Here is a 25,125-nt window from a genome sequence, read left to right on the forward strand (position 1 = left end):
AAAAGCATCAATTCTTCGGTGATCAGCCTTCTTCATGGTCCAGCTGTCACTTCCATACATCACTACTGGGAAAACTATAGCTTTAACTATACGGACCTTTGTTGGCAAGGTGATGTCTCTGCTTTTTAAGATGCTATCTAGGTTTGTCATTGCTTTTCTCCCAAGAAGCAGGTGTCTCTTAATTTCTTAGACACTAGCAATTGTAATTAACTCGAAGCAGGGGTTTTTAGTGTTGCTACTGACCATATACTGTGGAATGGCATTCCTGTCCCGATATGACAGACGCCCACTCTACACTTTCCAAAAACAACTGAAGACATTTTTGTTCTGACAGCCTTTCCCAGACGAGTGAATGGGTCTCTGCCATCAGTGCCTATTTTGTATCGTTGCTTTAAATAAGTCTGCTTTTTTTTGTCGGGGGTGGGTGGGTTAAAACTGGTTTTTATTGTACATTGTCTTGAGCGGATTGTGTAGTTTTAACATGTGGCTTGGACCGACATTTCCTGTAGCTGCCCAGCCTTGGTGCAGCTGGTTAGCAGCAGCCTCACCTGTTGCCCAAAAAAGAGGAAAGCACATCACTAAAGCGCAGGTGCACACACGCTAATTTAGATGTGTGGACGTGAATTTGTAAAGCAATTTTAAGATTTAAATGGAGGTGCAGCACAGCTCATCATAGTGGGAAGGACTGAGCCAGGTAACCTGTATACCTGCTTGAGCTGCTCTCCAGGTAAATAACTTTGGGTGTTTGCAGGAATTTTTCCAAGGGGTGGAGGGTGAAGGAAAATGCAGAAGGCTAGTTATCTCCACTTCCACAAATAATGATGAGAAAATAAATGCTTGCCCATTCCCCCTCATATCTCAGAATCCACAGATGCTAGAAACTTAGGTTATTAAAAAATTGAAAGCTGGGGATCTCAAGATTATAGTTCATGGTGGTGATGGGGTCCCAGAGAACTAACTCCTTGATGGGCACCCTCAAAGCCCCTGCTGTCCCTTCTTAAGTTGTTGTTTTTTAATCTTGCAAACGGACTCTGACCCTACAGCTTGAAAAATAGGGGAAAACCTTCAGATAGAGCAGGGGTCAGCAAACATTTTCAGCAGGGGGCCGGTCCACTGTCTTTCAGACATTGTGGGGGGCCGGACTATATTTTGAAAAAAAAAAAAAAAAAAAGAACGAATTCCTATGCCCCACAAATTACACAGAGATGCATTTTAAATAAAAGGACATATTCTGCTCATGTAAAAACACACTGATTCCTGGACCGTCCGCGGGCCGGATTGAGAAGGCAATTGGGCCGGATCCGGCCCCCGGGCCTTAGTGTGTCTACCTATGAGATAGAGGGCTGTCCTCTGCAATGCAGGACACATGGACACCCTAAACCCGGCCTTTGACCCTGGGTGGTTACTGCTGGGGACCCTGTAGGTTGTCGCTCATTGTGAACAGATCCTGCCAGTGAAAGCATTTGACAACATTCCCAGGTTGTTGGTTCAAAGGTCGGAAGAGGTTTCAACAGCTTAGCAGCCAGAGACCGGAAAAGCATTACAGGAAATGTCCTGTAGGCATCACACGGGCTTCCCTTAGGCATCTGGTTGGCCACTTCCAGAAGAGGGTGATGGACTGGGTCCCTCCATTTTTTCTTAAGCTCTTAAGCACTGCTGTTTTTCTAGAACTCTTCATGAACGCCTCCCTTGTTATCCTAGAAGGGCAGTGGCACATAGGTGCTTGAAATGCGTTTTGGCGTGCTCCCTTTCCCTCCCTAATTGTGGTGCTTGAAAAATCCAGCCATAACCGCTGCCTAGGCCCAGGGACCAATTTAGCAAGCCTGCTCTCTCTCGGTTTTCAAACTTAATCCGCTCCAAGGACCAGTGGGCTGGCTGCAAAGTCAATGGGGCGGGGGGGGGGGGGGAGAGAAAAACGCAGCTCGGAAGCCGTTCGTTCCAAAACTGAAGCAGTTACCGTATTTTTCGCTCCATAAGGTGCACCGGACCATAAGGCGCACCTAGTTTTTAGAGGAGGAAGCTCGCTGTCTTGGCTTCCTCTTTAGCCGCATGCAGCCTCTCTCGGCTGGAGGGGCTGCGTGCAGCTAAAGCCCCCCCAGCTTCCTTAGGGCTACGCAAGGCTATGGCAGAAGCCCCAACTCCCGCAAAAGCCCACAGGAGCCGCACACCCTTTAAGGAGCGTGCGGCTCCTGCGGGCTTTTCTACGAGGAGGAAGAAGGGACTGACTGGCCGCGTCAGTCCCTTCTCACTCCTGGGGAAAAGCCCGCAAGAGCCTCGCGGACCCAAGAGTGTGTGCGGCTCTTGGGTGCTTTTCCTGCCTGCCTCCCCCCTGCATTCGCTCCATAAGACGCACACACATTTCCCCTTACTTTCTAGGAGGGGAAAAGTGCATCTTATGAATCGAAAAATACGGCACTTCCGGGTTTTCAGCTTTCGGGAGCCAAAACGTCCCAAAATGGAGGTGTTTGGGAACCGAGGTTGGACTGTACATTCAAACCCCCACAGATACAGGAGCCCAATAATCGGAAGGGTTTGGGGCATCAACTCCCATCTCTTGCGGGGGCTCAATAAGTGCCAGCGCCTTCTGCCAAGAGCTTGGGTGTAACCTTCGACACCTCCCTTTCCATGGAGGCGCAGGTTGCAGCCACAGCAAAGGTGGCATTTTTCCATCTCCGCGTATTAAGCAGTTGGTCCCTTACCTTTCTCGCCCTGATCTGGCCACTGTGATCCATGCAACGGTCACCTCCAGGCTTGATTATTGTAACTCGCTGTACGTGGGGCTGCCCTTGAAGCTGACCCAGAAACTCCAGTGGCTGCAGAATGCCGCAGCGAGGCTCCTTACGGGGTCCTCGCTGCAGGATCACATTCATCCAGTGCTTTACCAACTGCACTGCTCCTGGTGGAGTACAGGGTCAGGTTTAAGGTGCTGGTTTTGACCTTTAAAGCCCTATGCGGCCTAGGATCCATGTACCTACGGGACTGCCTCTCCTAGTATGCCCCACAGAGGACCTTAAGGTCCACAAATGACAACACTTTGGAGGTCCCAGGTCGCAAGGTGGTTAGATTGGTCTCAACTAGGGCCAGGGCCTTTTCAGTACTGGCCCCGACTTGGTGGAACGCTCTGTCACAAGAGACTAGGACACTGAGGGACTTGACATCTTTCCGCAGGGCCTGCAAGACAGAGTGCTCTGCCTGGCCTTTGGTTTGGACTCAGTCTGACCCTTATGTTTCCTTCCCCTTATGGTCTTGATCTAGCAGCTATTTTAAAATGAGACTGCATTTTAACCTGTATTTTAAATTGGGGTTTTTTCCCCCATCACTTTTTTTTTTACTGTGATTTTATTGGTGTCAGCCGCCCTGAGTCCGGCTCTGGCCGGGGAGGGCGGGGTATAAATAAAATTGATGATGATGATGATGAAGTAGACTGTTCCCTCCCCTCTGCCCATAAATCACAACATCAACAGCATTCTCTGTAGAGGAAAGCCTTTTAATGTGTAATGTTTTATTATGTTTATATATATATTAGAAGCTACCCAGAGTGGTTGGGGCAACCCAGTCAGATGGGCAGGGTATATTATTATTATTATTATTATTAATAATAATAATAATAATAATAATAATAATAATAATTGCACTTGGATTTTTCATAGAATTTCAGAGTTGGAAGGGACCTGAGCATCACTTAGTCCAACCCCCTGCAATGCAGGAAAATGCAGCTGTCCCATATGGGGATTGAACCTGCAACCTTGGCATCATCAGCACCGTGTTCTAACTAGCTGAGCTAAAGCCCTTACAAAAACCTCTCCCCTCTTTCTCCAACCTGTTAGATGGGGAAAGGCTCCTTCAAGTACGCCTGGGTGCTGGACAAGCTGAAAGCTGAGCGTGAGCGAGGGATCACCATCGACATCTCTCTCTGGAAGTTCGAGACCACCAAGTACTACATCACCATCATAGATGCCCCCGGGCACCGGGATTTCATCAAGAACATGATCACGGGGACTTCGCAGGTGAGAAAGGGGAGGCTGTTCGTCTCAGGGCAGGGGGCAGGGGACACCTTTGGGTCGTTCCCTGAGCGCCAGCATCCTTTTACCCTGGATGGGTCCCTGCCAGCAGAACTGTGTGACCTGGATTTTTTAAAAAATGGAAGTCCTAGGAACCCTGTCTAGCTTTGCACTCTGGCTGGCCAAATGGCGAAGCTAGCATGCGTTGTGCGTTGGAAAGGGGCTGTAGAAATTCTTAAAAATGCATTTGGAGCGTGCTCTCCCCTCCCTGCTTTCCTGGGAGTAAAAAAAGGACAAACTCCCTAAAGGAGCCATCAACTATTTATAGGAGCAGATGGCACTATCAGTTTTCAGGTATCGAGCCAACAGTTCGTAGAACTTGTTGAGTTACAATATTGGAAGGGAAGATGGGATATTAGGAGCCCAATATGTACCTGTTTTGTTTAGGAAATCTCAGGTGGTGCTGCTGTATCCCAAGACACGTCATTTGTTTGTTTATTTACTTACTGTGGTTAAATTCTACCTTTTCCTACAAGTGGCTCTCTTCCCTCCCCCACACCATCTGCTTTATAAAACAGTACATGAACCGAAACACTGTCATCTTTTGAAACTCGCACCCCTCCAAATTTTGTAATGCAGGTCTGCAAGCCAAACAATGTGTGCTGAAATTGGCTGTGCATTCAGTATAGTGAGCCTCGGCTTGCGGAACTCCCTGCCACCTGAGATTAGGCAGACCCACTCCTTGTTGAACTTCCAGCAAATGACAAAGACATTCTTATTCCAGCAGGCGTCTTAAGGCCTTTAGTTTGGTTTTGTGATGGATTTTTATTGTTTTATTGCCCCATTTTCTATGGATTGTTTTTATGTACAGGTGGCGACCCTTTTGCACGAGGGTTCTGTTCCTGGCGCCCGCACGTGTCGGCAGAGTGCAAAAAACCCACCTCGTTCTGGCCTAGCTTTTCTTTCTTCCAAAAGGTGCCCGAGCATTGGGTGTGCGTCAGTTGCACGCAAATGAGTGCAAATTGGTCGCTGCCTGTACAGTGCTTAGAAATGGGAAATGTACTTAAAAATGCAATACATTGGTTACCTTGGTTTTCGAACGTAATCTGTTCTGGAAGACCGTTCAAGTTCCGAGACATTCGAAAACTCAGTATGGAAGCCTCAATTAATATGGAAAACTCAATGTGGAAGCCGCATGGCCTTTTTGAGGCGAGTTCGAAAACCAAAGCATTTACTTCCGGGTTTACGGCGTTCAGAAACTGAAATGTTCATCAGCGGAGACGTTCAAAAACTGTGGTACCGCTGTATAGCGGTACCTCAGGTTACATACGCTTCAGGCTACATACGCTTCAGGTTACAGACTCCGCTGACCCAGAAATAGTGCTTCAGGTTAAGAACTTTGCTTCAGGATAAGAACAGAAATCGGGCTCCGGCAGCAGCGGGAGGCCCCATTAGCTAAAGTGGTACCTCAGGTTAAGAACAGTTTCAGGTTAAGAACGGACCTCCAGAACGAATTAAGTTCTTAACCCGAGGTACCACTGTATATTGTTTGTCAAAAAAATGTGCGTATTGGGAGACGTTTGCACTAAAATGCTAGATGCTATTTTTTAATTTTATTTTACAAAACACTGATAAAAGTTTCACCAGGACTTCTTTAAAAAATTGCGAGCCGCTGTGGAAAAGTGGAACTTAAGATTGGGGGGAAGAAACAAGAAATGGAGAGAAAGTGAAACAGGGAAATTCTCCTGTGATATTTTGCAAACGGTCGTGTGAAAACAACGTACCGAAACGACAGACTTGGCTTTCGGAGCACCTTAGCTGTGGGCCCATCTTCGCAAGCAGTTCCTAAGCGTGTCTGTGCCTTGTTTCCCTGCAGGCCGATTGTGCCGTCTTGATTGTGGCTGCTGGGGTAGGCGAGTTCGAAGCTGGCATCTCCAAAAACGGCCAGACCCGCGAACACGCCCTCCTGGCGTACACCCTGGGCGTCAAGCAGCTCATCGTGGGCATTAACAAGATGGACTCCACGGAACCACCATACAGCGAGAAGCGCTACGATGAGATCGTCAAGGAAGTCAGCGCCTACATCAAGAAGATTGGCTACAACCCAGCGACCGTTCCCTTCGTGCCCATCTCTGGCTGGCACGGCGATAACATGCTGGAGCCGTCTCCCAACGTAAGTCTCTGGTGGGCAGTGCTAGGCTGTGTTCACATGTGGTTTGCAGCTCCAGTTGGGTCCAATCGAAGCTGGAGAAGCTCCACCGTCGTCATCTCCCAGGGACCGAGAAGTCGAGTTGTGAATACGAGAAGGGTTGGCTTGAAGAGGGAGTCTTAAGGCAGGCCAGGTGGAGCCTAGGCAGTGTTAGAAACTCGAATATATAAGCTAGGTGCTGAATGGCTCCTTAAACCAGGGTTAAGAATGCTTAGTTGCCATTTTGGGAGCCATTTTGGCTGCTTGAAAGTTGTATTTTCAACACGACTTTCTGCTTCCCAAAATTTGTTCTCCTTGGGCAGATAAAATATCACAGATAGAATTCTATGTGATGGCTTGCTAGTCCAATAGTAGTAGTAGTAATAATAGTAATAATAATAATAATTTATTTGTACCCCGCCAATCTGGCTGGGTCTCCCCTGCCACTCTGGGCAGTTTCCAACATAGATTAAAAATACATTAAAATGTCACACATTAAAAACTTCCCTGAACAGGGCTGCCTTCAGATGTCTTCTAAATGTCAGGTAGTTGTTTATCTCTTTGACATCTGATGGGAGGGTGTTCCACAGGGCGGGTGCCACTACTGAGAAGGCCCTCTGCCTGGTTTCCTGTAGCTTTGCTTCTCGCAATGAGGGAACTGCCAGAAGGCCCTCGGCGCTGGACCTCAGTGTCTGGGCTGAACAATGAGGGTGGGCTCGCTCCTTCAGGTATACTGGACCGAGGCCATTTAGGGCTTTCAAGGTCAACACTAACACTTTGAATTGTGCTGGGAATTGTACTGGGAGCCAGTGGTTGGTGCTACCTTGCTGACATCGAAAGGGTTCTTTCTGAGGGTGGTAGCCAATTAAGTTTCACTCAAAGTAAACCAGTGTTCTCAGAGTAAACCAGAGTAAACTAGGCGTTTCGTTTTGGCGACTGTAACCCCGGTTTAAAGAGCCATTTGGCACCTACTGTAGCTTATATATATATCTGAGTTTCTATATATATATAAGCTACAGTAGGTGCCAAATGGCTCCTTAAACCAGGGTTGCAGTCGCCAAAACGAAACCGCTTAGTTGCCATTTTGGGGCCAGATGTCTCTAAAGTCTTGTTTTTCAATACGACTTTTTGGTTCCTGAAATTCATTCTCCTTGGGCAGATAAAACATAACAGGTAGAATTCTACAGGATGTGTTTCTGGTGTGTGAAAACAATCAACATCCAGGGACCCCCAGGTATGCACCTCCAGATGGTGGAGACGTCAGATGTCATCCTGGCGCCTGGGCATCTTCACTTGGTCGCAAGTGACCGATAGCCAGGAGCAAAATGCGCCTGGTGACTTTCGAACGCTGAGCCTATGGGGAGAGGCTGTCCTGTCTACGGGGCTGTGCCTTGCGAAAACCTGACATTCCTGTCTGAATCGGATCTTAACAATTGCCTGAAAAAGATCCAGAGGCAGATTTTGCATAGCTGAGTTTCAGTTGAGTGGGTAAGATAAGATTTTTGCAGAGCAGAGCCACGGAACTCTTGGGTCCATGGGAATTAATTTGACTACAATACAATCAAAATCTGGGCCCAGCGAAAGTGGATGAGCCCTCCGTTTACGCAGGGGGACAACCAGATCCAGCAAACCTAGTTGTTACTCAATATGAGCGTGAATCAAGCATGTCTTGTAATCCTTGAGATTCTGCTGCCATCTTTCAATTGTTCTTTATTGGACCAATCAGTGCACAAAGGGTTCTCTGAGGCTAAGAAGTTTGGAATACATTACTTTGGGGCACCACTTGCCATCAGTGCTGGAGTTGTGAGCTGTATAATTTCTTTTTGGGATGACTAAGGACGCGGGTGGTGCTGTGGGTTAAACCACAGAGCCTAGGACTTGCCGATCAGAAGGTCAACGGTTCGAATCCCTGCGACGGGGTGGGCTCCCGTTGCTCGGTCCCTGCTCCTGCCAACCTAGCAGTTCAAAAGCACGTCAAAGTGCAAGTAGATAAATAGGTACCGCTCCAGCGGGAAGGTAAACGGCGTTTCCGTGCGCTGCTCTGGTTCGCCAGAAGCGGCTTAGTCATGCTGGCCACATGACCCGGAAGCTGTACGCTGGCTGCCTCGGCCAATAAAGCGAGATGAGAGCCACAACCCCAGAGTCGGCCACGACTGGACTTAATGGTCAGGGGTCCCTTTACCTTTACCTAAGGCCTAGTTCTTAACAAGATAAAGGGTTTCTGGCCTGGCCTGTACTGCTACTTAAGTTTTTTGTTTATTGATTCAAAGCATTAATAATAATAATAATAATAATAATAATAATAATAATAAGTAGAAGAAGAAGAAGAAGAAGAAGAAGCCGGGCTCAGAGTGGCTAACAACAGTAAAATGATACAACATTCTAAAATCACTTCATTCTAAAATCAGTTCAAATCAGATTAATAGCAACCATTGGGCTCTGTGAGGATTGCCAAAGGAGGGGGTCAGGTTGTGCCCTGGCCAAAGGCCTGGTGGAAAGATGTCAAGTCCCGCAGGGCCCTAGTCTCTTGTGACAGACCGTTCCACCAGATCAGAGCCTCAGCCGAAAAAGCCTGCTATTCAGCTGGAAAAGGTTCCCAGAGCAGTTTGCATACCAGTAAAACTAGTGTATTAATCCGAGCATCAGAGAGGGCCCCTTTCTCCACTAAAGGAGGCTTAAATAGCTACTTAAATGCAATGATGTGAAAGATGATTATTCTGATGACCTCACAGCCTTTATTCTGGGTTGTATCTGGGAGCAGAAGAAGCTGCTGTTCGCCTGCGCCCCTCGGCCTCAGTTGCAATGTCTGTAAAATGGGAATTATGGTGGCTGAGTTCACAGAGTTACTGTGAGGGCAGTCCCAGCACCGGTCGTGTAGCACTCTGCAAACCAAACAGGTAATTGTTTGCCACCGCCTGTTAAAAGCTTTCTTAGCCAATTATTTTAATCAGCGTACCCAAAGCCCAGACAGCTGAATGTCGGCAGCTGCCAGTGTTGGAGAGATGACACTGAACAATCTAATTAAAAATAGGTTTGGGGAAAACAGGGTGACGTCATTTTGGAATTTATACTTCCTAAATATGGAGGTCAAGCGAGACGGGGCAGCAGTACGTTGTTGCAAATCTGTGTCTAGTGGGGCGTTGCTGGGCTTGTGATTGAAAGCTGAGCCCCCCCTTAAATCTGGTTCCCAGAACTTTTAGATGCAGCAGAACCACCTATGTTAGGAGGAGGAATGCTCACAAAAACCTGACAGATATTTTGCGAGGATTCAGAAATGCATAGCTGTCAACTTTTCCCTTTTCTTGCGAGGAATCCTATTCGGAATAAGGGAATTTCCCTTAAAAAAAGGGGAAACGTTGACAGCTATGCAGAAATGTGGGGAGCTCAAATTCAGAGTGGGAAATTGAGAGAAACTGAAATGGATAGATAGATAATGTCCGCCTCTACAGTTTGACCCATCACTGCAGTTGCATGGGATACCTCAGTTGTTGAACGCAATCCGTTCCGGAAGACCGTTCGACTTCCGAAATGTTTGACAACCAAGGCGCAATGGGCGGTTTGCAAATTCAATGGAGAAAATTGGGGGGGGGGGGAGAAATGCAGCGGAAGCTGTTTGACTTCTGAGGTGAGTTCAAAAACAGAAGCATTTACTTAGGGTTTTTGGCATTTGAAAACCAAAATGTTTGGCTTCTGAGACGCTCTAAAACCAAGGTAGCACTGTATTGTGCTGAGGCATCCGCATTGATGTCCAATTCCTGGGAATTGGAGGGCCTTCTGGAGGACTGGGACATCATGTGGATATAGCGATGAGATGTTCCACATTTTGGGGGGGGGGGGATATTTTGAAAAGTATGAACTGGGGCTTTGTCTGGTCACTCTGTCCTGCTCTTGTTCCTGCATCAGTTTGCTAGATGCTAGATCATTTATTACGGTCAAAGACCAGCTCACATAACATAACACAATAAAAACAGCGTTCATAAAGATAAAATACAGTGGTACCTCGGGTTAAGTACTTTATTCGTTCCAGAGGTCTGTTCTTAACCTGAGGCTGTTCTTAACCTGAAGCACCACTTTAGCTAATGGGGCCTCCTGCTGCCGCCGCGCCGCCAAAGCACGATTTCTGTTCTTATCCTGAAGCAAAGTTCTTAACCTGAAGCACTTATTTCTGGATTAGCAGAGTCTGTAACCTGAAGTGTCTGTAGCCTGAAGCGCATGTAACCCAAGGTACCACTGTATACAATTGGAGCAGATAGCAGTAATAGCTCATGAGTTAAAATTGAGATATATGCATACACCCGTACAACTGAGATTTGGGCTACCGTAAAAAATTGACCCTGAGGTGAACAAAGGGCGACTTCAGCATTTCCCTAGTAAGCAATTTTATTCTCTGCATCAGTTTGTAACCCCACAGCTTCTCACCGTTTTCAGTTCCTCCAACGTTTGTGAGTCTCTGGGCTTGCCAAAATTTAATAATTACATTTTTTTTACTTGCCTTCCTCCGTGAGGGTCCCAGCAACTTAAGAATACGTCAAGTCAAAACAGATCACATTCAGGAGAATAGGGTGGGGCCTAAAGTGCATAACCAAACAGACAACCCGCCCCCCCAAAAAAAAATTAGTTACATGAGACCGAGAGGAAAAACGAATACATGGAAAGCATCCTGCCTATTTCTAAAAGGCCACACAGATAGTTAAAGGCCTAAGGCCTAAAGAGGGAAGTTTTCACCTGGTGCCTCCTTGGGGAGAGCATTCCAGAAACGGGGAGCCACCACTAAAGAGGCCCTGTTCTTGTGTCGCCACCCTTCAGACCTCTTGTGGAGGGGGCACACGAAGAAGGGTCTGAGATGATGATCACGGGGTCTGGGTTGGTTCATATGGGGAGAGGTGGTCCTTGAGGGATTGCAGTCTTGAGAGTGTGACCTCTGCTGGACTGTCACCTCCCCAAAAACATCAGGAGGCAGTGGCAGTACCAACAGTGCCCACTGATTTTCACACCCGTCTTTAGAAGAAAGGAGGCGGTCTTTCAGATAATGGCGCCAACTAGCTAGAGAGCCTTTGTGGGAACAGGGGAATAGGTGTCTCCTTACAACAATCAGCACCCTGGAAAAAACTACATTCCCCATAATTCTTTGGGGAGCAAGCCAGGACTTTAGAGTAGAATGACGCTGCTGTAAATGTTTGGTGCTGGGCTATCATTTAGGGATTTTTGTTGATGGGATTGTTGTTGTTATCGATACTAACTTTTTGTATCTTTGTTTTAGATCTTACGATTTACATGTAAATTCTTCAGTTCCTTTGTGCATTTTTTTGATGTTTTATTTATTGCTTATGGCTGCTTTCGTTACGTTATTTTATGTGTCTTTTTTGTGTTGTAAGCTGCCTTGAGCATGGTTTGAACTTTGGAAAGGCGGCATACAAACAAAATTATGTACAGTGGTGCCTCGCAAGACGAAAAGAATCCGTTCCGCGATTCTCTTCGTCTAGCGGTTTTTTCGTCTTGCGAAGCAAGCCCATTGACGGATTAGCGCTATTAGCGTTTTAGCGGCTTAGCAGTTTAGAAAAGGGGGGGGGGCGAGTCGGAAAAACTCGCAAGACATTTTCTTCTTGCGAAGCAAGCCCATAGGGAAATTCGTTTTGTGAAGCGCCTCCAAAACGGAAAACCCTTTCGTCTAGCGGGTTTTTCGTCTTGCGAGGCGTTCGTCTTGCGGGGCACCACTGTATGTATGGTGTGACTGGCCTTGGGCCACCCACAGTATCTCAGTCTAACTAAACTTCCATGGGTGTTGAGGGTAAAAATTGGGGGCGGCAGCAGCGCTTGTAGTCTTATGTTCAACTCTTGAGGAAAAGTAGGTTGTAAGAGCAAATAAAGAGCGAATTGCTTGGTTACTTAAATTTCTGTAGGAGATTATTATTCTTAGTGCTCTATAGAGCTGTTCCTATGTGCTCAAAGCAGTTCACATACATCATCTCAGCCGCTTTCAACAACAACCTTGTAAGGCAGCCCGCTATAACAGGTGCATTCATACAAATTAGAGGCAGGGCTGAGATTAAAGAAGTTAGTCTCAGCTACTACAGCTCCCATCATCCCTAGCTAACAGGACCAGTGGTCAGGGCTGATGGGAATTGTAGTCCCAAAAAACAGCTGGAGGGCCAAGTTTGGCCGCCACTTTTGGCCATCACTGGTCGAAGAGGGTATGTTTCCTGCGATTCCGCAGTCCCATGAACAAATGGAGAATTTGGCGTTAGATGTAAATTCCAGTGGCTTGAGTACGTCTCCTTTCAGAAATGCAACCTCTTAGCCTTTAGGACCGCAGGGATAAGCTTGAATTTTCCTTGCAGATTGCCTCAGAAGCTGGTGGGAAAGTGAGAGCGAAGGAAACGGGGTGCAGAACAAATTATACATAATAAGGTGACACATGCAAATTGGCTTTATGTGCATAACCTGCGCAGGTCAAAGCGTTCAGGTTTTGTGATGCCTAACTTGCAAAAGTGATTTCACTGCTGAATTTTTCCTGTGTGGTGTTGTCTTTCGCTGCTCAGACAGAGACGCTCTGTTTTTCTGAATAGCATTTCTTTTCAGAAACTTGGAGGTCCTGTTCTTTCCTCTTCTCTTTCTACCCTCCAGATCTCTTTATATTCCCTTCCCTTCTCCTGGCTGGGCTGGGGCCTTCCTTAATGCGGAAGCTAGTCAGGTGACCCCTCTGAGCCTGTCATGTGACCACCTTGAAATTCAGAAAGTCAGCGTTGGTGTGTTGGCGGAGATTAGTTTCTGTGAATCCTCTTGACGGTCCTGCACAGCTGGGCTAATGCTTCGTGACCTCCTTCAAACATTGCATTAGCTTCTAATTTTTTTAGCTTGTTAACGTACGTTTGAAGTGGAACGTGGCAGCGTGTGCTTTCTCAACCAAAAAGGCCCAAAGGTCTCGATAACCAGGAGCTCTGTGTCCAAACTTGTGAAACTAAAATTTAAAATATAAAACGCGCATTAAAATTGCTGCTGAAATTGGGGGGTTGAAAGGAAGGCTAGCCTAAAGTGTTTTCAAAACAAAAGCAGCAGTTAGAAAAAATAATGTGTTATGAAACACATATTTAAAAACATGTCAGACTTATATGTCTGGGGTGGCTGGCTTAAACGAAAACGTTTTCAGCAGGATATTTAAAGTGTTGTTGAGCTCTCGTTCCCATTAGCCCCAGCCAAGATGATCAAGGGTCAGGGAATGAGTGAATTTATTACTGTATTTTTCTGTGTATAAGACGCCCCCATATATAAGACGCCTCCTATTTTTGGGGACTCCAAATTAAGAGAGAACAGCCCTCAGCACTACCTGTGTATAAAATGAGCCCCAATTTTAAACTTATTTTTTTGGTAAAAAAAACAACCCTAGTCTTATACACGGAAAAATATGGTAATTTCGGTCACAGACCAATTCCAGCTCACATACAATATCAGGGAAATCACAAAACACGATAGGGATTTGCAATTGGGTACAAAAGGGACAATACAGATATTGCATCAGTTAAAAATATGTAAGTTAAATCTTAATCACTAAAATATAACCTAAAATTGTCATTTAAGGCCTTGGTCATCAAGGTAGCACAGCTTGTTCCCTAAGTTTTATGGCAGGCGCACAGAATTTGGCCACGCTTAGCGTGATCTCTAGATCCTTGTCCTCTACCGGGGATTTTAGACATAGGGTGAGGGATAATGGCAGATGTGGTCGATCAACATCTGGCATTGGAGAGAGGGCAGCTTAAAATGGGTTCAAATCCCCACTTGGCCATGAAGTTGAGTTAGGGTAGGAATTGGTGACGGGTGCAGCCTACCTTCAAGGGTTGTTGTGTATGGATGCTGCCTTGAGCTATTTGAGGGTAAGGGCTTTAAATAAGGAAGCTACGCAGTGGCAGTTCCAATGGTTGTTAATGCTTTCTTTATTTATAAGATGTCTTAAATCTCACTATATTCAAAGGACCTCAAAGCGATGGACGGAAAGTAAAATAAAAAATCAAATGCGGTCCATCAGAGTTTCTGAACATTGCGAAAAGCTGAGATCCAGTACCAGAGAAAAGAACATCAAAGCCATGTACAAAATAAAAATTCAAGTACCATACCAAAATAAAACGGGGGAAATTGGCTGTACTCTAGGGACCAAACCTTCCCTTCCAATAATTCATCTTATTCTTAGAATTGTAATAATAATAATAATAATAATAATAATAATAATAATAATAATTTTTATTTATACCCCGCCCTCCCCAGCCAGAGCCGGGCTCAGGGCGGCTAACACCAATAAAATCACAATAAAAACATAATAGGGGAAAGGGGGGGGGGGACCAATTTAAAATACAGGTTAAAATGCAATATAAAATGCAGCCTCATTTTAAAGTAGCCGATAAATCAAGACCATAAGGGGAGGGAAACATAAGGGTCAGACTAAGTCCAAACCAAGGCCAGGTGGAACAGCTCTGTCTTGCAGGCCCTGCGGAAGGATGTCAAGTCCCGCAGGGCCCTAGTCTCTTGTGACAGAGTGCTCCACCAAGTCGGGGCCAGTACTGAAAAGGCCCTGGCCCTAGTTGAGACCAATCTAACCACCTTGCGACTTGGGACCTCCAAAATGTTGTCATTTGTGGACCTTAAGTTCCTCTGCGGGGCATACCAGGAGAAGCAGTCCCATAGGTACGAGGGTCCTTGGCCGCATAGGGCTTTAAAGGTCAAAACCAGCACCTTAAACCTGACCCTGTACTCCACCGGGAGCCAGTACAGCTGGAAAAGCACTGGGTGAATGTGATCCCGCGGGACCACAGGGGTCATCTAGCTCAACCCTGTACAATGCATAAATCTTTTCCCAAGGCAAGGCTCGAACCCATGGCCCTGAGATTAATAAAGAGTCTTGTGCTCTACCAACTGAGCCAACCGAGTTTGAATGGGCAGTTGTGGCCTGAGTCTGGGGAATGGGTGACTTGCCTTTGGGAAACTGACCTTGGCAAATTTCGCACAATTGATCTGAGATTATGGGTGAAGGTGATCTTGGAGTGAACTGCTAGGGTTAGAATCATAGAATCACAGTATTATAGTGTTGGAAGAGACCACAAGGGCCATCGAGTCCAACCCCCTGCCAAGCAGGAAACACCATCAGAGCACTCCTGACATATGGTTGTCAAGCCTCTGCTTAAAGACCTCCAAAGAAGGAGACTCCACCACACTCCTTGGCAGCAAATTCCACTGTCGAACAGCTCTTACTGTCAGGAGGTTCTTCCTAATGTTTAGGTGGAATCTTCTTTCTTGTAGTTTGGAACCATTGCTCCGTGTCCGCTTCTCTGGAGCAGCAGAAAACAACCTTTCTCCCTCCTCTATGTGACATCCTTTTATATACAGTGGTGCCCCGCAAGATGAATGCCTCGCAAGACGAAAAACTCGCTAGACGAAAGAGTTTTCCGTTTTTTGAGTCGTTCTGCAAGACGAATTTCCCTATGGGCTTGCTTCGCAAGACGAAACGTCTTGCAAGTTCTTGCCAGTTTGTTTCCTTTTTCTTAAAGCCGCTAAGCCGTTAATAGCCGCTAAGCCATTAATAGCCGCTAAGCCACTAATAGCCGTGCTTCGCAAGACGAAAAAACCGCTAGACGAAGAGACTCGCGGAATGGATTAATTTCGTCTTGCGAGGCACCACTGTATTTGAACATGGGTATCATATCACCGCTTAATCTCCTCTTCTCCAGGCTAAACATGCCCAGCTCCCTTAGCCGTTCCTCATAAGGCATCGTTTCCAGGCCTTTGACCATTTTGGTTGCCCTCCTCTGGACACGTTCCAGTTTGTCATTGTCCTTCTTGAACTGTGGTGCCCAGAACTGGACACAGTACTCCAGGTGAGGTCTGACCAGAGCAGAATACAGTGGCACTATTACTTCCCTTGATTCATACTCCTGGCCTGGTGTTGTGGGAGATACACCCCACCTTGGAAACCGCCCCCCCCCCCATTATCTACAGATGGAGGCAGACTGCTAATCTCTGATAATACCTAAAGGAGCATCTCCACCCCCATTGTTCTGCCCGAACACTGAGGTCCAGCTCTGAGGGCCTTCTGGCGGTTCCCTCCCTGCAAGAAGTGAGGTTACAGGGAACCAGGCACAGGGCCTTCTCAGTGGTGGCGCCCACCCTGTGGAACACCCTCCCATCAGATGTCAAGGAAATATACAACTACCTGACTTTTAGAAGACATCTGAAGGCAGCCCTGTTTGGGGAAGGTTTTTTTGTGTTTTTTTTATACCAACAACCAAAACACAAACAGTGAAACCCCCCCAGGCGGCTAATACATTGGGTATACATAATCAATAATAACATATTCAAATCAACCATATGTACAATTTTATATATGTTAACACACTCTATCCACAAGGTTTATTTAACTGTTTGGGGAGGTTTTTAATGTTTGATGTTTAATCCCTTTTTTATTAATATTTATTAATATTTTATTGGGAGCCACCCAGAGTGGCTGGGGAGTGTGTGTGTGTGTGTGTGTGTGTGTGTGTGTGTGTAAATAAATAAAAATAAAATAATCTCAAATTGCTCTGGGAAGCAAAGGAAGGATTGTATCCTTCAGTTCCTGCCCTTGTGATGAGGGAGAGATTCATACGGCTAGGTGTTCTGATGTGCCAACAGATCCTTCCTCACAGCCCACTGGATCCACACTCCCGCCATTTTGTTTTGCAGATGCCTTGGTTCAAGGGCTGGAAAGTGGAGCGCAAGGAAGGGAACGCCAGTGGAGTGTCGCTGCTGGAAGCTCTGGATACCATCCTGCCCCCCACCCGCCCCACAGATAAGCCTCTCCGCCTGCCCCTTCAAGATGTCTACAAGATCGGAGGTGAGTCCAGAGCTTTCCTGGCAGGTAGACAGGTGCCCTCGCTCAGCTAGGCGGATTTCCAGGCAGTAATCCGCTTTTGTAGTCTAAGCGACAGGAAGAGAAGAGGATTTGATTGCCGACACCGGCATTTACCTGTGTGCATTATAGATGGCAAGGTATGTAGCAATTGTGCCTGTCGCCTGAAGGTGCCCTGACCATTCGGTTTGGGCAAGAAGTCAGTTTCTCATCCTCATAATCGCGGAAGCAGGTTTGAAATGGCAGTGATGAACATGCTAAAAGATGGGAAACGAGAGACATGAAAAAGACACTTCTCTGTTGTACTGTCCAACACTTCGCCTATCTATCTATCTATCTATCTATCTATCTATCTATCTATCTATCTATCTACTATTAAGTACAATTTTATATTCAACACAGTTACCATTATCACAAAAAAAATATAAATCCCAATCTCTCCCCCCCCCAACTTCCCTCAACCTCTCCTTCTGGTTCTTTAAATATTTGCTTTTCCTGCTTTTTTATTATTATTCTACCTTAATTTTGTAATCTTTAACTTAAATCTTCCTATCTTTTTATAGCATATTTTTTTCCAATTACATTTTGCACTTTGTTATTTTCCAGTTATTACATCCCCTCGCAGACGTGGGGATACAGGGCATAGCCCGTAACTGGTTGTGCTCTTTTATCTCTGGTCGGGGACAGAGGGTGGCACTAGGGAGGGAAATGTCGTCGCGCCACTCCTTGGTGTGTGGAGTGCCGCAGGGCGCAATTCTCTCCCCGATGCTTTTTAACATCTTTATGCGCCCCCTTGCCCAGATTATCCGGAGCTTTGGGCTGGGCTGTCACCAATATGCTGACACTCAGCTCTATCTGCTGATGGATGGCCACACTGACTCGGCCCCGAACACACTGACCAGATGCTTGGAAGCTGTGGCTGGATGGTTTCGTGGGAGCCGAATGAAACTAAATCCTTCGAAGACATAGGTCCTATGGCTGGGTCGGGATGGCATGGGAATGAGGGACTCAACTCCCTTCTCTTGCGGGGGCCCAATTAGTGCCATTGCCTTCCGTTAAGAGTTTGGGTGTAATCCTTGACGCCTCCCTTTCCATGGAGGCACAGGTTACAGCAACAGCCAAGGCGACATTTTTCCACCTTCGCCGCATCAAGCAGTTGGTCCCTTACCTTTCCCGCCCTGACTGGGCCACAGTGATCCATGCGACGGTCATCTCCAGGCTTGACTACTGTAATTCGCTCTACGCGGGGCTGCCCTTGAAGCTGTCCCAGAAACTCCAGCGGGTGCAGAATGCTGCAGCGAGGCTCCTCACGGGGTCTCTGCCATGGGAGCATATTCACCCAGTGCTCTACCAGCTGCACTGGCTCCTGGTGGAGTACAGGGTCAGATTTAAGGTGCTGCTTTTGACCTTTAAAGCCCTTCACGGCCTAGGACCCTCGTACCTACGGGACCGCCTCTCCTGGTATGCCCCACGGAGAGCCTCAAGGTCCATAAATAACAACACCCTAGTGGTCCCGGGCCGTAAGGAAGTTAGATTAGCTTCAACCAGAGCCAGGGCCTTTTCAACTCTGGCCCCTGCCTGGTGGAACGCTCTGCCTCATGAGACCAGGGCCCTGCAGGATCTGATTTCTTTCCGCAGGGCCTGTAAGACAGAGTTGTTCCGCCTGGCCTTTGGCTTGGAGCCAGTTTGATTCCCTCCCTCCCTCTCTCTCTCTCTCTCTCTCTCTCTCTTTCTTTTTCCCCTTCTTTTCCTTCTCCTCCTGCGATGAGGCTACATTTTAATATTTTAATGTTCCATTATTTTAATGTTGTGTTTTATTTTTGTTTTTAAGTTTGTAATCATTCATCTTGTTTTTATTATTGCTTGTAAGCCGCTCTGAGCCCGGCCTTGGCTGGGGAGGGCGGGGTATAAATAAAAAAATTATTATTATTATTATTATTATTATTATCATCTTAATATTGGTTTCTTAATTGTGTTTACTCAAACCCTGCTAGTGAGTCCACTTCATTACAATATTTCTGTAGATACATGGTAAATGGTTCCCAGTCTTTTTTAAAGTCTCTATTGTCCTTGTCTCAACACTTCGCATTTCTAAGTTCATTTGCCGAAGGTCACTCACAAGCTCTTTCAGATGATTTCACACTTGAAGATACATTTCACAAATAATAATAATAATAATGCAGCCTCTTTGAAAAACCTGTCGCTTGCAAAACCTTCTAGCATTGGTAGAGTTGCTGCGATGTTCCATTCTTTTAAATTTATTTAAGACATTTATGTGCCCTTAATTATTTTTAGGGTGCAGAGTACACCCATTTTACTGCTGTATTAAATATCATTTAACGGTGGAGTGCATTTATTGGTTGGTTGTAGCCCACCTTAGGAAGGTATACCGTATATTCTCTCCCCTTACCCAAAGTGGCTTGTAACATAAACTACAACGTAAAAAAGACAAAATTTAAAAACAGCCATTCAGAAAGCAGTTAGCAGCATTAAACGGCGGCAGCAGGTAGAACGGTTCTTTAACAACCATGAAATCCCCAAAATGCAGACCTGAACATAAAACATCTCCAGGCTTTCCATGAAAGGGGCTGCAGAGTCGTGTGCTGTCAGTTATACGCAGCTTAAATTAACAGAATTGCCGTTGGGCCTGCAGTTTCCTATGCTTTCCCAATAGGTGTGTGTTTTTAAGTTGTCCAATGTTATATCCAGTGCTAAACTCTTGCAGATCCTCTTCAGCCATGTCCACACCATTCATTTAAACTGCTGTGATAACACTTAACAGTCACAACTTTCCCCAAAGGATTCTGGGAACTGTAGTATGTTGAGGATGTTGACAGTTGTTAGGAGACGCCTTGCTCCCCTTTCAGAACTACAGTTTTCAGAGCACCCTGGGAACTGTAGCTTTGTGAGGGCACCAGGGGTTTCCTCCTGACAACTCTCGGCACCCGTAACAAACAACAGCTCCCATAATCCCTTTGGGGGGGAAGCCATAGCAATGTGAAGTGGCGTCATAGTTATCTCCCGCTTGGACTACTGCCATGTGCTCTTCGTGGGGCTACCTTTGAAGGTGACCCGGAAACTACAACTAATCCAGAATGCAGCAGCTAGACTGGTGACTGGGAGCGGCCGCTGAGACCACATAACACCAGTCTTGAAAGACCTACACTGGCTCCCAGTACGTTTCCGAGCACAATTCAAAGTGTTGGTGCTGACATTGAAAGCCCAAAATGGCCTCGGTCCAGTATATCTGAAGGAGCGTCTCCACCTCCATCCTTCTGCCCGGACATTGAGGTCCAGCTCTGAGGGCCTTCTGGCAGTTCCCTTGCTGCGAGAAGCCAAGTTACAGGGAACCAGGCAGAGGGCCTTCTCGGTTTTGGCACCCGCCCTTTGGAACTCCCTCCCACCAGATGACAAAGAGAAAAACAACTACCAGACTTTTAGAAGACATCTGAAGGCAGTCTGTTTAGGGAAGCTTTTAATGTTTAATAGGTTATTGTATTTTAGTGTTCTGTTGGAAGCCGCCCGGAGTGGCTGGGGAAACCCAGCCAGATGGGCGGGGTATAAATAATAATATTATTATATTATTATTATTATTAAATGCATGGCTGCCGAGAGTCTCGAGGATTGCGTTTCATTGCATGTTTCCCGCTGCCCTCTTTTCCCCTCCGCAGGAATCGGGACCGTCCCCGTGGGCCGTGTGGAGACGGGGATCCTGAGACCCGGCATGGTGGTCACCTTCGCCCCCGTCAACATCACCACAGAGGTGAAGTCGGTCGAGATGCACCACGAGGCCCTGAGCGAAGCGCTGCCGGGGGACAACGTTGGCTTCAACGTCAAGAACGTGTCCGTCAAGGACATCCGCCGCGGCAACGTCTGCGGTGACAGCAAATCTGACCCGCCTCAGGAGGCTGCCCAGTTCACTTCTCAGGTCAGCAGAAAGCGAGGCGGCAGCCATTTTGAAAGCCTTTGCCGTCGTATCACAGCTTCTGCAGCCGTTTGCGTGATGCAGACCTCTGTCCTGCTGGTGACGCTTGAGGAAGATGGAGCATTAACCAAGAGCCCTGAGATTTTACTCTGCAGAAGTCGCGTTGCGGGACACCAGCTTTTAATAGTTTGCTTGGTGCGGTTAAACTGCTAAAGGCGCAATCCTACACCCACTTAGCTGGGCTAGGAGTGAAGCCCAGTGAAAGCCTAAGACGTACAGTCATACCTCATGTTACGTCCGCTTCATGTTACGTTCTTTCAGGTTACGTCCCGCGGCAACCTGGAAGTACCGGAAAGGGTTACTTCTGGGTTTCACCGCATGCGCAGAAGCACAAAATGACGTCAAGCACATGCGCAGAAGCGGTGAATCGCAACCTGCATGTGTGCAGAGGCGCCGCTGCAGGTTGTGCTCTTCTCATGTTGCAAATGGGCCTCCGGAACGGATCCCGTTCGCAACCAGAGGTACCACTGTAGTTGTTTAACTCCGGGGCTAGGTTTTAATTTGTCTCCTGATTAGTCTGTAGGACTGACGACGAATCAGTAGTCTCTCATTCAGTGACTTTTGATGGAAGGGTCACGGAGCACCCTTGTTAAAGGCCAGTTTTCCTCCTCACAAAGAATGCCAGGCTGTTGCTCATTAAATTTATAACCTATCCCACGGAAAAGTACATTCTCCCTTCAATATGCCCCTTCGTGGAATGTTTTGCAAGGCATGTAGCTATTTAGATTTATTTGGCTTAGCCATTTTAATCACTTGAAAGCCAGATTCAGACTAAAAGGAAAGTGATAATGCAAAGGTAAAACCCTCCAAGTGGAGAGGAGGGCCAGTGCCTTCCCGCTGTTGTGGACTGCATGTTCCATTAGCCTTAGCCAGCATGCCCAGTGCTCAAGAATGATGGGAGTTGTAGTTCAGCAACTTTTGGAAAGCACCACGCTGATTACTCTCATCCTAGTTTCTGGTATTAGCCAAACAGGAGAGTATTTCAGGGTATTTTTATGTTTTCCAGTCGTTTGTTCAAGTGCATCTCCCTGTCACTTTCCTAACAGCAAGAAGTTCATTTCTCTTTTAGGGTAGATTTTTCCCAGTACGGTGAAAGAGCGATGTCATCTGCTTTAATTGTGCAAAAGTACAGCTTTTCCCATCCACACTTTTGTTCGTCTCGTGATTTCAAGTCACAGGTTCAAGGGTTTTTTTTTGTCCAGAAAACCTGCTCTTTGCTGATGAACTGGAACAAACAGCAACTGGGTTTTCTGCAGACTGGCATTTGTTCCCATTCAGAAGTAAACTGCTGGTTTTCCCCGGGGGGGGGGGGGAACCCTCTCAGAAATCATGGGATAAACAGGAATATGGATGCACCTTTAGTTTCCGAAAGTGCACTTGAATCCCTCCTGCAAACGACCGCCAGTCTGCAGGAGCCCATTTTCCAGAATGCAGTAACTAGAAGCGGCTGCCTTTTCAGCAGCCTTCCACAAGGGAGCAGCGTTGCCCAGCTGGGAAAGCCAGAAAGTTGACGTGGTCATCCCGTGCCCTTCCCAAATTTGTTCCCGGACTGAGTCCTTCTCTCGTTCTGTTGCACGGCTTAGGTGATCATCTTGAACCACCCCGGCCAGATCAGCGCTGGATATTCCCCCGTCATTGACTGCCACACTGCCCACATCGCTTGCAAATTCGCCGAGCTGAAGGAGAAGATTGACCGGCGTTCCGGCAAGAAGCTGGAGGACAACCCGAAATCCTTGAAATCGGGGGACGCCGCGATTGTGGAGATGATCCCGGGGAAGCCCATGTGTGTGGAGAGCTTCTCCCAGTACCCACCCCTGGGTGAGAACCTCATCTTCCCTTGTATTTTCCCCCCAGATGCCTACCAGGATGGGTGATGGGGGGCTATTTCAAACTAAACGGCTAGATGCCCAGAAACTCTGATGTAAGATAGACCTAGGAGCGGGAGGGAACCTTCTATGGCCCATATCTCAATTGCCCTACCTCTAGTGGGGCAGATTTGACGGCTGAATGGCTCACCCTTCCAATCACCTAATGTCACTGTGACATTGGGCAATGCTGTGCTTTGAAGCCCCGATTATTGGGGCTTCAAAGCGCAGCATTGGGTTGTTCGCAAGTCCTTTGGAAGTGTACCCATGCTGCCTTTTTAATCTCTGAAGGTGGGAGGCTTTAAAGAGCAGCTTAGGGCAATTTGGGAAAGGGGTTCCCTTTTCTTAATCACCCCCAAGTTCCTTTATTTATTTATTTTGAAGAAAACTTGGAATTCTCCAATGGCTACTGCAGACACCTTTTGAGCAGAATTGACTCACCCACTCCATTGAAGAAGGCATATATTTTAGCCAGGCTGTTAGACCCAAAGAGGGAGCTGTGCTTTGTGCTCTCTGCTTCTGTGTTCTGCCACTTCCATTCCCTCTGTATCAGAGCTAGGATGGATGGAGTTTACTTAGCTGCCACTTTTCCACAATGAGCTGTCCCCAGAAGCAGCGGTTCTCAACCTGTGGGTCCCCAGATGTTGTCGGACTACAACTCCCATCATCCCTGAGCTCTGGACTTGCTAGCTAGGAGTGATGGGAGTTGTAGTTTGACAACATCTGGGAACCCACAGGTTCAGAAAGGCTGATCTAGAGCAAACATTCAAAACATCAAAATACAAATATACGAAATACAGAGATAGCTCAGTTGGTAGAGCATGAGATACTTAATCGCAGAGTCGTGGGTTCAAGCTCAACGCTGGGCAAAAGATAACTGCAAAAGATAACCACGATTCTATGATTGGCATGGTTTTAATGTATTTAAATAGATAGATCGTTTTGATACTGTCTTACATTTTTGCCAATTAATTTTTATTGCTTTTCATTTCTTAGCAAATTTAACATCAAATGAATTCAAATTTCATACAAATTTAAAAGTTGAATTCCCGCCTCACTGTCCTGATGTCTCACTACCCACCCTTAATTGCTGCTCAATATTACATACATTTCAGGAAAACTTAACATATCTTAGCATTTTATCCTTATTTTCTTTCTATTTTCCTTTTCAATAGTTTTGATTCTATCAACGCTTAATCGTTTTTTAATCATTGTTTACCCCCTATGTTTTTAGCTGTTCTTATTTTTATCTGTACACCCACCTTGAGACTCTGCTACAGGGCAAATAAATTTATTGTTGCTGTCGCCATTATATTAGTAATAATAACAAGATCTGCACGGCCGCATTTTGCCACTAGAGGGCAGTAGAGCGCCGTAGGCTCTGTGGAATTGGCAGGAAGTGCCCTCGTCCTCCGCCCAGCCTCTCACTCTTAACCCTTCGTGTGCCCCATGCAGGGCGCTTTGCCGTGCGCGACATGCGGCAGACCGTGGCCGTGGGCGTCATCAAGAACGTGGAGAAGAAGAGCGGTGGCGCCGGCAAGGTCACCAAATCGGCCCAGAAGGCCCAGAAGGCTGGCAAATGAATCGTAGGTGCCCAGTGCCTCGCGCAGAAACCATCCCCGCAGCCGGGATGCCGCCACCTTCTCCCCGAGGGGCATGCGTGCACATCCGCTTGTAAGAGTCTGTATGTCAACGACTGGATGCTCACCATTAAAGTCCAGTGGAAATTCTTTAAAAGGAAAAGCATGTCCCGGCGTCCGTGAGGCTTTGTGTTCAAATTTTACCAATAAAACTGGTATACAACATCCACAGCGAAAACGTGGGGGTGTCGTTTGTGCGGTTGGGCCAGTCTGCCCGTCCGTATTCGCATCGAGTCGTTTTCATCTGCTTCCTGCTGGCAATAATTATTAAGAGCAGTCAGTAGAGCGTGAGACTTGGGGTCGTGGGTTCGAGTCCTGACTTGGCCAGGAAGACTCTTGCATCGCAAGGGGTTGGGTCCCTTCCAGGGCTACAGTTCTAAGATTCTAATACAGGGGTCAGCAAACCTTTTCAGCGGTGGGCCGGTCCACTCTCCCTCAGACCTTGTGGGGGGCCGGACTATATTTTTTTGGGGGAAATGAACGAATTCCTATGCCCCACAAATAACCCAGAGATGCATTTTAAATAAAAGCACACATTCTACTCATGTAAAAACACCAGGCAGGCCCCACAAATAA

The 25,125-nt window shown here is 46.8% G+C and overlaps 1 protein-coding gene across 1 annotated transcript in view; it reads left to right on the forward strand.

The window, feature by feature from the left end:
- The window catches only part of EEF1A2 (eukaryotic translation elongation factor 1 alpha 2), a 42,150-nt gene extending 17,423 nt beyond the window's left edge, over positions 1–24,727 (forward strand). Inside the window, exons 3-8 of the mRNA XM_081867881.1 lie at positions 3,828–4,007; positions 5,878–6,174; positions 16,894–17,044; positions 20,731–20,987; positions 22,628–22,862; positions 24,365–24,727. Coding sequence (XP_081724007.1) covers positions 3,828–4,007; positions 5,878–6,174; positions 16,894–17,044; positions 20,731–20,987; positions 22,628–22,862; positions 24,365–24,492 — 1,248 coding nt within the window. The 3' untranslated portion in view covers positions 24,493–24,727. The remainder of the gene's footprint in view (positions 1–3,827; positions 4,008–5,877; positions 6,175–16,893; positions 17,045–20,730; positions 20,988–22,627; positions 22,863–24,364) is intronic.
- Positions 24,728–25,125: the final 398 nt, after the last annotated feature.

The sequence above is a fragment of the Podarcis erhardii genome (genome assembly GCF_964252035.2).
Source record: "Podarcis erhardii genome assembly, chromosome: 6".
In the NCBI taxonomy this organism is placed as follows: Eukaryota; Metazoa; Chordata; class Lepidosauria; order Squamata; family Lacertidae; genus Podarcis; species Podarcis erhardii.